Below are 14,062 nucleotides of genomic sequence, written 5' to 3' on the forward strand. Positions count from 1 at the left end.
ATGTGCCTGAGAGTTGCAACACAATGTTATTCTTGGCTGCAAAAAGTGATTGACAGCAAATCAGTGACCAATCTCATTACCAAAAAGCGATTGTAAAACCTTTAATAGTTTTTAAGACTTTCCATTCATATTTTGTTGACTTCTTAGGCTGCGTCCCTGCTAGCGCTGAGCGGGCGGCGCTTGGCGAGGTGACTTGCATATATATATTATATATATATATTATATATATATGCAAGTCCCCGCTCACGAGATGCGTGCGCGCGTTTGCGCAGGCACACACGCTCACCGGCGCCGGCGCTTAGGTAAACAAATTTTTACAACTTTCTAGCGCGCTCAGCTTCCCCTGCAGCGTCCCTCTGCCACTCCCCGCGAGCGCTTGCGGAAATTTTAAGGACACCCGGCGCTCATGCTTGGAGAGCTCCCCAAGCATGAGCGCGCTCAGCGCCAGCGGGGACAAAGCCTAACATGAAGCTGGGTCGGATATGCCCACACTTCCAGATGCTATTATGAAAACAGGTTTGATGGACGTACATTTCCAGATAGTGCAGATCTAAAAACCTTGATCGCAAACTCTTCAACACAGAGCATCCCTTTTCCCAATATTGATTTTATTACTGGCACCTTAAAACTGGTTTGCATCCCTTAGCTGTACATTTTTTCTATATTTAACTGTAAAACATTGCCTTTATGGTGTTGTCTTGCAATACTAAAATACGCAACAAAATATCAATAGTAATTCAGATAAATTACGATAATAGTTGTGTATCTAGAGTTTATTAGAAGATTAGTATACCAGTTCTCATGAGATATACTTCGTTTAGAACCATTTTCACCTTTGTTGGCGAGAAACATATTCATGTCCCCATATTAAAAGGTAAAGAAAACAATAATACAGCATAACAAAGCTCGACTAGCCTGATCCGGAGAGTAAAAACAAGATAAGAAGTTAGTACAGCCTACAATATTACCCCCAGACCTATATATGTAGGCAGAGATAAATACAGCAGCATTTTTTTACTTATTGCATATTAACTTAATTCATATGAGATCCAGTAGTTATTTCCGTAGTAATTGTCTGATTTAAGAAGGGTCCACAGTGCTAGGACCACAATGTAGTGACGGTACAAAAAAATATGTACACTACAAACTATTGAAATGGAGTGCTGCAGTGTTAATGATCAATTAGCAAATGTATCTGCCTGTGCCTATATATGGAAAATGGGCACATGGTCAAAAAACGTTGTGTGTTCTCATGCAAAAGTGCCAAGTGGTTGAGTGCTGAAGCAACCAAGGGACAGATTATGGAGAGATGAAAAGTTATGGAGAAATGAAAAGACTAGTTTAGCTTAATTAGTAGTGAGGACTTCTCGGCTTTATTGGCTCTAGAAAAAGGTACTGTAGCGTTCCTTGTAGGCTCTGATCTGTTATTGGACCAACTAAGAAACCATTTAGATATTAGAGCACATACAAAAATAGCACAATTACACATTTCTTTACTTTCTATTCTTAAAGTAGGTTTAATGTAAGCAGTCTGCATGTGATTTTAGGAATAATATTAATAATCTGAAAAAAGATCAGTTTGAGTCATGTAAAATCGCATAGCACGAAACTTAAAACAGCACGTTCTGTTTGGTAGGAAAATCCCTCCCACCTCGACAACACATATGACTTTTCCTTCTCTACGAGTAGATATAATGAACTTGGCTCTCACTAGCAGAAATGTGGTCTACCGGCTCATTTTTTGCCGTGCCACTGTCCGTTTGCAGATATGTCAACCTCCAAGGTCCAAAATCAGTGGGATTCAGGACCGCAAAAATGGCATTTTAATGGAAAGTGCCACCTTTCTATCATTAAAACTCCACTTATGCCAAAAAAATTGTGAAACAGACTCCAAATCAGCAAGACTCAGAGTAAATCCATGAAAATGGGCATTTCTGCTGCACAATGGGTAACCATGTTGGTACTGGACAGAATTATGGCGATCACCACCTACTAGTAGTGAGAAGCTCCAATACACTTTCTGCAGGTAATTAGGCGTCAGGAACTTGGAATAGCTTTATAACTATAAGGGGGTTCTAAAGTGGGCACATGGATCATGTGGGCATCTGTGTATTACACCTGCCAGGACTTGCAAGCTTTACTCTAAAACCCAGCATTTGTAAAATACACCAAATAGCAGTGACTACCGCGCCAGAGAAATGAAATTATCTTTACAAATATGTTATTTATGTATTGATATCATAAGGCAATAGTTCGATGTGCAGACAAGAACAACTCTATATTGAGACTGCTTTTTAAAAGAGGTAGAAAAATGCAATAAATGGGAGTATACAAATAAATATACTGCCATATATTATGGACTATGCCATTGCTGGTCCAATAACAATATATAACTAACATAATTCTGTTTTCTTCAGAACTAGCATCCTTACAGATGTATTAAAAGAGAACAATGATACGCTAATATATTACAAATGTTGAAGATAGAATATTTAAGGATTTTGCAGTGCATGCCATCTTAGATAAACACTATTCTTGTGAAAAGATTGTATGGTATATCATGCTGGAGCATTTGATTCTATAGTTCAAGGTGTCTGAACTTGCAGGACTGAGCAGTATGGTTGCACATCTGGCCCCACTGTACAGCCCTGCTTAGGGCCACAGCTCACCCACACTTGACTCGCCAAACAAAGTAAAACCAATAGTCAACGATGCATCTTTTTGACGAGTAGGACTCCAGGAACAATCTATAGTTGTATTCTTCAAAGTGATGCGCACGGATCTCTAACCATACTTGTCTAAGATACATGACCGCCTTGTTTGTGTGTTATCACATTAGAGATCTGGACTAATTTCAATCACTTCCTGCAGTAGACTTGTACTCTTGATGCTACCAAACTTCTCCTACCTTCCATTATAATCTTTATAGAACCAATCCAAGTGGGCAATTTTTTTTAACATAGGATTGAAGCAGGTGGTCTCCGGAGTTTAACCCCATTAATTTCAGCTCTGGAGCCACCCTGCTTCTGGAGATACATATCTCTATAGTAGGCACTAGTAGCCACTCCGCCTCGCTAGCAGGGTCCATGTGATGGCCGTTTGTCAAAGTTCCAATGCCCTGTGGGCCAATAGGAAGCCGTGACATCATCAGGTGCGGCTTCCTATTGGCCCACGTGATGTGGGAGCTTAAAAATCAGAGAAATACCAGCACTCCCTTTGGAGAGCTGTATCTCTTGAAGCAGGGGGTCCCCGGAGCTGAAATTTATGGGGTTCCGCTCTGGAGACCCCTTGCTTCAATCCTATGTTTAAAACAAATTACCAACCCGGATTGCTCCATTAAGAATTGCGTTTATTTTTTCTTTTTGCTGTCAGCTACGTTACCAATATCCAGATGTTTGGCTGGTGTCTCTGCAATGCACGCGGTCACCTACCTCTCTCTTTTCGGAGTGAGGAGGATGGATGCCTGTCCGTTTGTAGAGGCATGTGGGTTTAGGAGCAAGGAGGTCTTGGGTGGTGCCGATGACGAAACACACGTTGTGGACAGGTCCAAAGTGCTGTGGTTGTTGCATGCCGTCTCCTCTGCGGTGTGAGAGCCTGTCACTTCTTTCCAAAGCTGCTGCAGTTCTGCTGGAATCATGCCTGCAACAAACAAATTGGATAATTAAATCAATTAACAGCTAATTCAGCCCTCCTCAAACAGTAATTAAATCAAAGAGTCAGTAAACAAAGCCTGAACCATCTCCCCCGTACAAAGGATAATGAAATGCAACAATTCATCCTTTTCTGCTATGCTATTTGCTTCACTAAAAGCAATTCCAGATTATTAATCTTATAGGAGAAAAATAGCAGCAAGGAGCTTGTTGTATCGAAACGGAAACACTCATCAACATATAAATTATCTTTGTTTTAATGAAACTGTTCCCACGTGTTTTAGATGAGAACTGCCCTGGTTTGTCTTCTTACAAGAAGTGTGTTTGCCGTTGTTTCCATTCCAGATGTAGATTCCGCTACCCGTAAATTCCTACAGTACAACACATCAGCACCTGTCACTGCATCTTTAATGAACGGGCTTTCTTCTTCAAGGTATACTAGAATAGTTGAGCTCCCCTCTGTTGTTTACAAAGTTGTGCTTCCTTTATTTTATTTTGTAACATATCGACCACCTTTTATTCTTTAAGCTCAAATACAGAGATCAAATTAAAAGTGAATAAAATAGAATTTTTTTTAGTATTCATCCCCTTTTCACTTCGAAACATCAAGAGCATTATTTTCATGTACACTGTATAAAAGCCGTCACACTTCCCTCAACATGCTTTTCAAAGAACACATTTGTTTCTTTCTTTCTCTAAACAGCTTAACTCTTTATTTAGCGAGACAAATTCTTATCCCAAATAAGGGAAACTTTGTTTAATGAGAGATACTCTAAGAGGATCCACCAAGACACTATTCTTAGGGCTATATTGAATAAACTCTGTTAATTCAGGGCGAATAACGTGGTGTTGCCTAAGGCTGCGTCCCCGCTAGCGCTGAGCTCGCTGTGCAGGCGGCGCTTGGCGAGGTCACTTGCATATAAATATATATGCAAGTCCCCGCTCACGCGATGCGCGTGCACACACGCTTACTGGCGCTCTGCGCTTACATAAACAATTTTTTCTGACTTACAAGCGCGCTCAGCTTCCCCTGCATCGTCCCCCCCTTTCCCCCCGCGAGCGCTTGCGAAATTTTAAAGGACAACCCGCGCTCATGCATGGAGAGCTCTCCAAGCATGAGCAAGCTCAGCGCCAGCGGGGACAAAGCCTAAAGCAGGAACAACCTGCTTTACCGGAGTTAAAGCATCATTTCCCCTGAGTTAAAGCCTTATTCGCCAAGGTAATTATATGCAAAAACAACCTCTGGAATGCAGTGTTATCTTCCAGTAACGTGACAAAGTCTTGACATTACTTCCACCCAGACCCCGATTTAAGGCTTTTGCTGGCGAGGGTAACCAATTTAGGAGAGGACGTACACACCTGAGATACCAAAGTTGGGCTTTTGCTGGAGAGCAGATATGCAAATTGTAAACATTTGAATATATATTTATACATCAAAATTAGTATATTTCCAAGTTTCTCACGACATGGAGCATATGTTAATCCAGGGGTGCTCAACTCCAGTCCTCAAGCCCCCCTCCCCCCCAACAAGTCGGGTTTCCAGGATATCCCGGCTTCAGCACAGGTGGCTCAATCAGTTCCTGCTTCAGCACAGGTAACGCAATAAGAGGCTCAGTCGAGCCACCCGTGCAGAATCTGGGTTAATCTATTTGGACGTATACAAGTCCATGGGCTCTCTACCAAATTGGTCTTGGCCTCTCCTTCATGGCCCCGCATCAACGTTAACAGAGCTTGGTGAATATGGGCAGCAGAAATGCTAGACTGTGAGGAGATTGTTTCCATGTAATTTAGAATAACGTCCGTTACAAATAACGCCATGCTTTTTTATGGGACTAAATCCAGGTTAACGTCAAGTTATCTGCTTTAGTGAATACTGCGTTATGATTAATGTGAATTAGCTTGGGCTAACATCACATTAACAATGCTAACAAGTGCTCCGTGAATCCGATTGAAGCAGAGGGTCTCCAGAGCTGTTCCCCTTTAATTTCTGCTCCGGGGACCCCCTGGTTCCAGAGATACTCCCCTCCAAAGGGGGCGTCGGTATCTTGTGCAAGTTTAAAGCTCCCACGTTACATGGACCAATACAAAGCCGCACTGAATGACGTCACAGCTTCCTATTGGCCTGCAGGGCGCGGGAGCATTGAAACTCCGCCATTATGTGAATCCTGCTAGCTGAGCAGCTGCTGGCACCCCTACAGAGGTATCTCTGGCATCAGGGCGTCCCCGGAGCTGAAATTAAAGTGTTCCACTCCGGAGATCCCGTGCTTCAATCCTATATAAAGAAATGAAAAATAAGGAGAAACCCCCCCGAACATTTGGGATTGCTGCTTTAAATGAACAGCAGCAGTTAGGTTATCATCAGTGAACCTTCCGATCAGGCAGAAATCTTTAAATCCTTGCCTTGTTGAATTTAAAATCTAGATATCAAATCTAACCATATATCCCAGTGATACTCAGTCACAACAATTGGGTGTAAAAAGGTAACAAATCCAAAAATGCCTTTTTGTGCATTTTTACTTGAACTTCCTAATGCTTATTTCTTTGAATAGAATTGTTAAAGTGGAGTATTATGACAACACTCACCATAATAAGCGACACCTTTTTTTGTTCTCACATTTTAAATGAAGACAAATAGCTTTGTTATGAAATACATTTTTTTTTATTAATCACTTGCAGACATAAATTATGAATTCATATTGTCTTCCTGAAATGCTTTTCACATTTTAACAGTCAAATTGATTATGCTATGATTATTTCATTAACACACCTATCTTTCTCATTAATTTTGGTTTCTACGACTGCTCGCTTTAATTGATGGATGTGTCTGCTGAAAAAATACATAACTTTCTCTAAAAGTAACCCTATTATTACTGTCAGTGCTCAGATCAATGCTAATGAGCCAGCCAAGTAAGATGAAAACATAGAACCAGCTTTTGGGAGGAAGAGAGATGTTTCCCCCCCCCCCCCCTTTTGTGATATTGAAATGGACAGCCATGGTAAGGACATCAACATTGGAAACTAGCACTGCATTTAGGGATGTCTTCATCTCTCTGATGTGTTATGATCACTTCTGTATCCAAACGGAACACAAACGTATTGTAGCAGCAGTTCATGTTTGTCTCACTAACGATGAAATAAGGTTTTATTTAAATATACTGGGGTGCTAAATTCTAGCACCTAGAAACGGATGACTGCAGTTTAAACCCGGTTTGATGTTTAGAAAATATCAGGCACTTTGCAATGTTTCCTGTATCTAGAGAATGGTCTAAAACTCAATTTGTCACATAATAGCAACACATGAAAGGACTGATCAGCCAATCTTGGAATTTCTCCCTGTTCAAATTCACCCGCCCAGAGAAACCTGACGGAGAGGGATCTTTCTGGAATTATGTTATACATAAATATATCAACCCAAACAAACTATTAATTGTGTGTGGGGGCAGGAGCAAATAGAACAGATTGGTATAATAAATTACAAATAGTTATGTTTTACATTTAAATAGCCATATTTTATTTATATATATATATATATATATATAAATATATATATATATATATATATATATATATATATATATATATATATATATATATATATATATATATATATATATATATATATACACATACACGATAATGATGAGAACCTTCAATTGCTTATTAATCATAATGGCTTCTTTTTGCAATTGCTAAAGATTTTAAAAGGATTAAAAAATATGACTCCTTTAAAGGTACTAAATTAAAAATAAAGAAAGCAGCAAAGAGTTTATTGATTCGAAACACATAATAAAAAATGCTCAGGTTTAAATTTAATTTTTTTTTTTTCCATTTAGAATACAATGGATAGATAATCATCTCAACGTGATCAGCCAAACATCTTTACTTTGCTAAACTGTTAAAAGATTTTAATTATGCTGGCTGTGGAGAGCCCTGGTCTAATGAGGCAATAGACTCAAGAGAATCTAAGTGGTTAAGAACTGTGAAATGAGGCTGATAGGATTTTTTTTATATTCACCGTGGATAGTTTGCATATCAAAGAGGAGGTAAATTATTGCACGACAGACCAATAACCTTCCCCGCCTTTGGGAGAGCTGAATTAACAAAAACAGTAGGTCCTTGGAAATGGTGCTTCACTAAAATTCTTAATACATTCTTAGCAATTAGTTCATGTATCAGGAACCTGTTTTAATACATTAAGTGATACAATTTTCTTGAAACATATCATTTGGCTCTGGAGCCAATTCGACTTTTTCTTTACAAAAAAAAAAAAAAAATGCCAATTATATTTTGATAGATTTGATACCAAATGAGCATTTAGCTATTAGACATATTCAATTATTACTTGTCCTCTGAAATTAAACCCATGAGACAAATTAAACAAAGAGAAAGGTTACAGCACAGCCCTGTGTCCTGTTTTGCAGAATCTTGCAAAGTGACAGTGTAGGATATATTTTTAGCCAACACATTTGACAGGACTAGCTACACATTAACAATTACCTCTGAATACCGCTGACCCTTACTCTCCAGATTCTTCATTAAAACAATAGTGAATCAAATTGTCCTCTGATGCGAACGCATTTCTAGAGAGCCCGTGTATGTTTGTATTGGAAAAGATTGAACATCTTAAGCCTATTTTGCAATGGTATTTAAGGAAATACATCTATTAATTAGAAAAGCACTCCTTGGCAATAAGAAATTGTAATATTCCTTCCATCCTGGTAATGTGTCTCAAGTGTTTCAGGCACAAAGCCCCTAAAATTCATCAGCTAATTAATTAATTCGCAAATTAATGTGCAGGCAGTAAATTCAGACACTCTGGTTCCTCATCTCCATCCATTGGGAGCTGATACCGAGGAGATTAGTGAAGCTTCCGGGTCGTAATTTCAGCGAAAGCATATAACACGTTTTCGTACTGCGTTTGATGCTATACCTTTAACTCGTTCACTGCCTACAGTGCAAAGTGCTGCAGATCCCTTTTAGCACTGTATGTGTATTTTTCACTGTGGAGCGAAAAATGATGAGGCATAAACTTGAAGTATCAAGGAAATAAAGTAAAACCTCTTTGGTGACTCTTATTACATGATTTCTTACTCAATTTAATGGAACCTGGAAAATACAATATATAATACATTACACACAAGGTGTATGTGTGTATATATTTTACACATGCACACACACACAATACATAGTAAATACATACATATACTGTGTCTGCATACATATACACACACACACGTGTGTGTGTATATATATATAGATATATATATATATATATATCTATATATATATACACACGTGTGTGTGTGTGTGTGTGTGTGTGTGTGTGTGTGTGTGTGTGTGTGTGTGTGTGTGTGTGTGTGTGTGTGTATACACACACACACACACACACACACACACACACACACACACACAAATATGTATATGTATATGTAGCGGTATCTGTACCATGTTAGCCAAGCTTAGAACGGTATTGTCTATTCGTTTTTGAGATGTTTTTAATGTTTGAGTTTTCAGTAAAAACCCAAAGACAAAATAACACAGATAACCGTAAATATATCTTGTATATTTGTAACCAAAAGTGTTAATCATTGCTCAGAATTTACAAGAAGAACGTTCACTTCCCTTGGGTGTTTTTCTCACAGATACATGACTCTTAAAACCAAAGACATTTTTTGACATTTTATTAAATATTAGTCACCAACTTGCTCTCCGTTGTGTTTTCAGGACAGTTAAGTTCTCTTCATTAAGAAGGAAAATGCAGTCTTAGGTTTAAAAAATGTATGTAATGGGGACAGATGACAGATTACTGTTCACGGGAACTCAATTTCACAACCCTAGATATCACCGGCTGGAAGATAAACACAATTGCTCAACCTTTTTTTGTCCTTGTACCTCCATACCCAGGTGACCATGTTCAAACAAGCATAAAGTTGATTTAAAGCTCATAATGATATCAGTTTTGAAGTCACCCTCACTGGCTAAAAAATGTCTGAATTTTCAAGTTCACTGCCCCTCATTTATCAGGGGGATAACCATGACATTGTTTTATTTTTACGATTGCTGGAAAACTTTATAAAATCTATATATTTTTTAAATATGATCAAAAATGACAAATCACCCCCCCCCCCCCTCTGTACTTTTTTGTTTTACGCTTATTTTATTTAATTACATGATGGGACCTGCAGGATCACCCCGAACTAAACCGCACTATTTTCGGCTCCAGGTACCGGAGATACTTCACAGTGAAGTTTCTAGGATTACATTTTACTCCATCGGGGAAAAATGGCTGCCAAAGCTCATGCAAACAGGAAGCAGCACATTCATCGGTAGCGGATTACTATTGGACGGCCATTTAAATCCCTTTTAAAAGCCAGGAAGTAATACCAGAACTTCCCCAGTAAGTATCTCAGGAGCCGTGGGATCATCAGAGCTGAAAATAGTGCAGTTCAGCTCCGGGGAGGCCTCCTGTTCCCATTCTGTATATATATATATATATATATTTAACTTAGGGTTCTTGCTGCTTTAACTTATCTCTAAACCCTTGTTCAGCCATAGGGAACTCAACCCACACATTTACAAGTGAATGCAGCCGTAACTGGGCCTGTGGCATTTACAATACTAATTCTATTATAACAAAACCGGCGTTTACTATATTCTCATCTCTGAAAACGTAGTCTTCTTTTTCTGTGTTTTACATTCAGTAAAGTAAATCATAAAACCTCTTGCTTGAGAGTTTTAAACATGGTCAAGAGTTATCCTGCTGTTGGCAGCCCCATGCCATTCATATTTCCATTTTAACTGAAATCAATATACCTCAAGGAACCATTATCACATTTATTACAAGCATATACATAAATTAGGTTTTTATCTTAAAGGACGTCTTGATGCGTTTATTTCAAATACTGAAGACTAAGAAGGTTTGCAAGTTCAATATCGGAACGGCAAATTTCTAACCGGCAGATTCATTAAGCGGCGTTACAAGTGAACGCACCTGAACCAGCGTTAACACCCATTGACTTGAATGGGAGTTAACACCCGTTCTGGGATTAATAACCTCCTACGTTCGTTATGAAATCCAAGTCGAACTTTGGAAACATATTTCGGATTCCAAGCAAAATACACTAAAAACAAATCTTGAGAAAGTTTCATTCTTGGATTTATTTTTGTTTAATTTCTTTAATAAACTGGGAACACTTTTGGGTTCGTGAACGAAAAACTTGTGCTCAACAGTTAGACTTTTTTTTATGCGCTTTTCCAATTTCAAAACCAGACTTCCATTACAACCAAACCCAAAAATTTGAAGACTATGACATCATTAAAAAGTGTCTATCCTTACTAAAGACATCTATGAATACATCACACCAGAAAGCAAATCAATACATGTCTTGACTCCTAAATTAAGCACTAGGTATTTTGTTCAGAACACATTTCACATTGTAACACATTAATTGATAGCACACCACCATTAGGAATGCATTAACGCTTCCCCTCTGCCAGTACAATGATCTAACCATGGCTTATAAGCGAACGTAGCTATGTCGCTTTGTATATAAAGCACATTTAGCTCACTGTCCAGCAGACAAGAGCTCAACAACACAACTACATAGTAATTTTAAGATAGCCCTCTCCCAGTTATTCCAAGAGAAAAATGGTAGCACAGAAGGCCCTTAACATTAGACGCAGGATTATGTACAGAACTGGAGCCCCATGTCGTCCCAGAAAATCATTGATATTTTTTATCCATTGACAGAATAATGTATTTTTATACAGAATTCACAGGGCACAAACAGCTGTACATACAAGTTATTACTAGTCAAACTTCACCAAGAGTTGACCGAGTTTCATAACGGCTCCTCCCACTTCAAAGACAACAAAGCAAGCCACCTGTCTGTTGTCCTTTGGTGGCAATGCAATTAAATCCCTTTAGTAATTATATTGCACATATTACCTACATACCTTGCGCGAGAGTCTGCAGTGGAAGGGTGGGTTGTCCTGGCTGGATGGACAGGAGGCCTTGACGTTGTAAAGTCAGGAGGTGTTGCTGCTGCAGTTGCTGCATCTGTAGAAGTTGCTGTTGAAAAGCCAACTGCTGGGTAGCCACTTGCTGTTGCTGTTATTAAAAGAAGCACAGAATTAAACATCAGTTCCGCTGTCTCCCCTGTTGGTGTAAAGACTCTCAAATCAATGGTAGACTCTCCATTCTATATGTTGCAATGTTTATCTATGTAATAGTCTTGTATAAATCATAATGTTCTGGGGCCTTAAAAACTCATGTACGTCTACAGGTATGAATAATGTTTACGTGTAATAAAAACATCACAAAGAAAGAAAAAGAAAAAACATCTTTGGACTGGGTAAGTAGAACTGCACCTTTGAGTAAAAGCCAGTAGTTTGCAGTTCTTGGTGTTGTGGTAATATCTAAAAAAAAAAAAAAAAAAAAGATATTGAAAAGGGATACATTTAGAGAAAGTATTCAACTTGAATAATCAAACGGAACAGCAGAGTCCGGTAACAAACCCCAGGGTCGGATTTCCCCACTAGAAATCATACAATACAAAATTGCCAGCACAAGTCAAACAAATAATTATTTATTACAGAACATACCACTGACAACTTCCTGAGCGCTGTCCAACTGCAAGAGCGAAACATCGGCAGTTGTATGTCCTGTAATAAATAAATGATTGTGTTTGATTTCTTGGTACGTATGCCACCTGTTTTGTGTCATGTATAAAAAGGTGATCGCACATTTTAAAAATCAAGCTCCTCCTGTCCAGGAAGGACCTACAAATATTTGCCTCCGCCGTGCGATTGCAGGCACTGTCAGCACTCAATGGGTTATTTGCACACACATGCGTTCTGAATATACTTTACAAAAAAAAATGTAATAAGTGACAGCAGCGATTATTAATAGAACAGAACAGCAATGTCGGACCTCGCACAATCAATGAAATAAAAAAATAAAATAAAAAAAGAACAGGGCTTGAAGGTTTTTTTCCTCTCTGCATCCAAACATTAATGATTCGGGTAATACAACATTGAGCTGATGTTCTGACCTTCGTTTATTCTCCTCCTAAAACTACATTTCAGTCAACAAATATCATACATTTGGCACTTTCTTAATAGTCTGCATAATCTTTCATTATAGCCAGTGTAGGGGAGATACAGTTGCCTTTCTCCTCCGGGATTAGCCCATGAACCTTGGAGGTGTTAAGTGAACATGTTGCTTTTCTCACTACGGCGCCCCCAGAAGCTTTTAAGTGCTCTGTTTATCACTTCTGACATAAATAAATGAGAAAAAAAGAATCAGACCTTTGAAGAAGAAAAACTTCATCTAATATTGTTAATTAGCCATGACAAACGATGAAATAACATTGTAAATCTTTCATAGAAACAGCGACTAGATTTTAATTACACACATTCATAATTTAGCAAACAACATCTTACTTGAACGGTAGGGCTTAATGTATACCACTCTAGGCTTTACACTCACTGAAGTAACCACAGCCTTTCTAGGTTCAGAATTCTCCTCTGATTTCTTTGTTCTCTGCAAACCAGGCAAAGCTTTGCACTTGATAAATAACTTTTTAAAAAAAAAGATACTTATCATACAATGGGAGGACAAAAAAAAAACCCCGCTTGTTGCCTGCAACATCAACACATCCCATCAGTATAAAGCTCCTCATTGTGCTGGCCAAAAAAAAATTTATGTATATTTCCTCCGTAATTATCTGAGAGATGCAGAGATAATGCAGTGCAGTTGTACAATAAATAGGAGGAAATTATCTAATATCCCCTATCTGCTGGGAATTATATCAAGGTGGGGATCCTATCCACTTTATTAATGACTGCTATAGAAAGATTAACTGTTTGAAAATCACATTCAACACATACTGCCTTTTTTTTTCTTGCTTTGACTTCATGTTAAAATCGCAGTACAAGCTGATCACCATTTTTCTGCATTTATTTACAATATCTCTTTTAGACCTTTCCAGTGGTTTTTTAAAAAAAATTTTATTATTATTCTGATGCTCCATTGAAGAGATATAAGGGTTTGAAATGTTAAATGCACAGGAGATTAAAATGGAGCTCTCCCCAGAGCCCAGTGTAGTTAGTTGACATGAGCATAGTACAAGATACTAACACGATACATGTTAAACTCATATAGGCTTCTGGAGGGGCTTTAAGTTATACATATGTACCATATTTAACAAAATGTTTAATTTCTACTGGAAAAGCCTCAAATGAAAAGAAGTCTACTAATTTGAATGGCAAAAGCTCCTCAAAGCATTGGTGGTTGACATATGAATGCAACTTTATAAAATGACCCAGAGAAATACATTGAGGTGACATTATGACTGTACTAGGCTATCCAAAAGAGTTACCTCCAAACTGTACTAACACAAAGAAGCTTC

General features: G+C 38.3%; 1 protein-coding gene across 17 annotated transcripts in view; it reads right to left on the bottom strand.

The window, feature by feature from the left end:
* The window catches only part of FOXP1 (forkhead box P1), a 501,565-nt gene that overhangs the window by 54,207 nt on the left and 433,296 nt on the right, over positions 1–14,062 (bottom strand). For 16 of the 17 annotated variants that reach the window (XM_075574323.1, XM_075574310.1, XM_075574311.1 and 13 more), the window contains 4 exons: positions 12,255–12,314; positions 12,021–12,068; positions 11,607–11,760; positions 3,432–3,639 (listed from right to left, as the gene is read on the bottom strand). In XM_075574323.1, coding sequence (XP_075430438.1) covers positions 3,432–3,639; positions 11,607–11,760; positions 12,021–12,068; positions 12,255–12,314 — 470 coding nt within the window. The remainder of the gene's footprint in view (positions 1–3,431; positions 3,640–11,606; positions 11,761–12,020; positions 12,069–12,254; positions 12,315–14,062) is intronic. The other variant, XM_075574316.1, reaches the window with a different exon arrangement.

This window comes from Ascaphus truei, chromosome 17, assembly GCF_040206685.1.
Source record: "Ascaphus truei isolate aAscTru1 chromosome 17, aAscTru1.hap1, whole genome shotgun sequence".
Taxonomy (NCBI): Eukaryota; Metazoa; Chordata; class Amphibia; order Anura; family Ascaphidae; genus Ascaphus; species Ascaphus truei.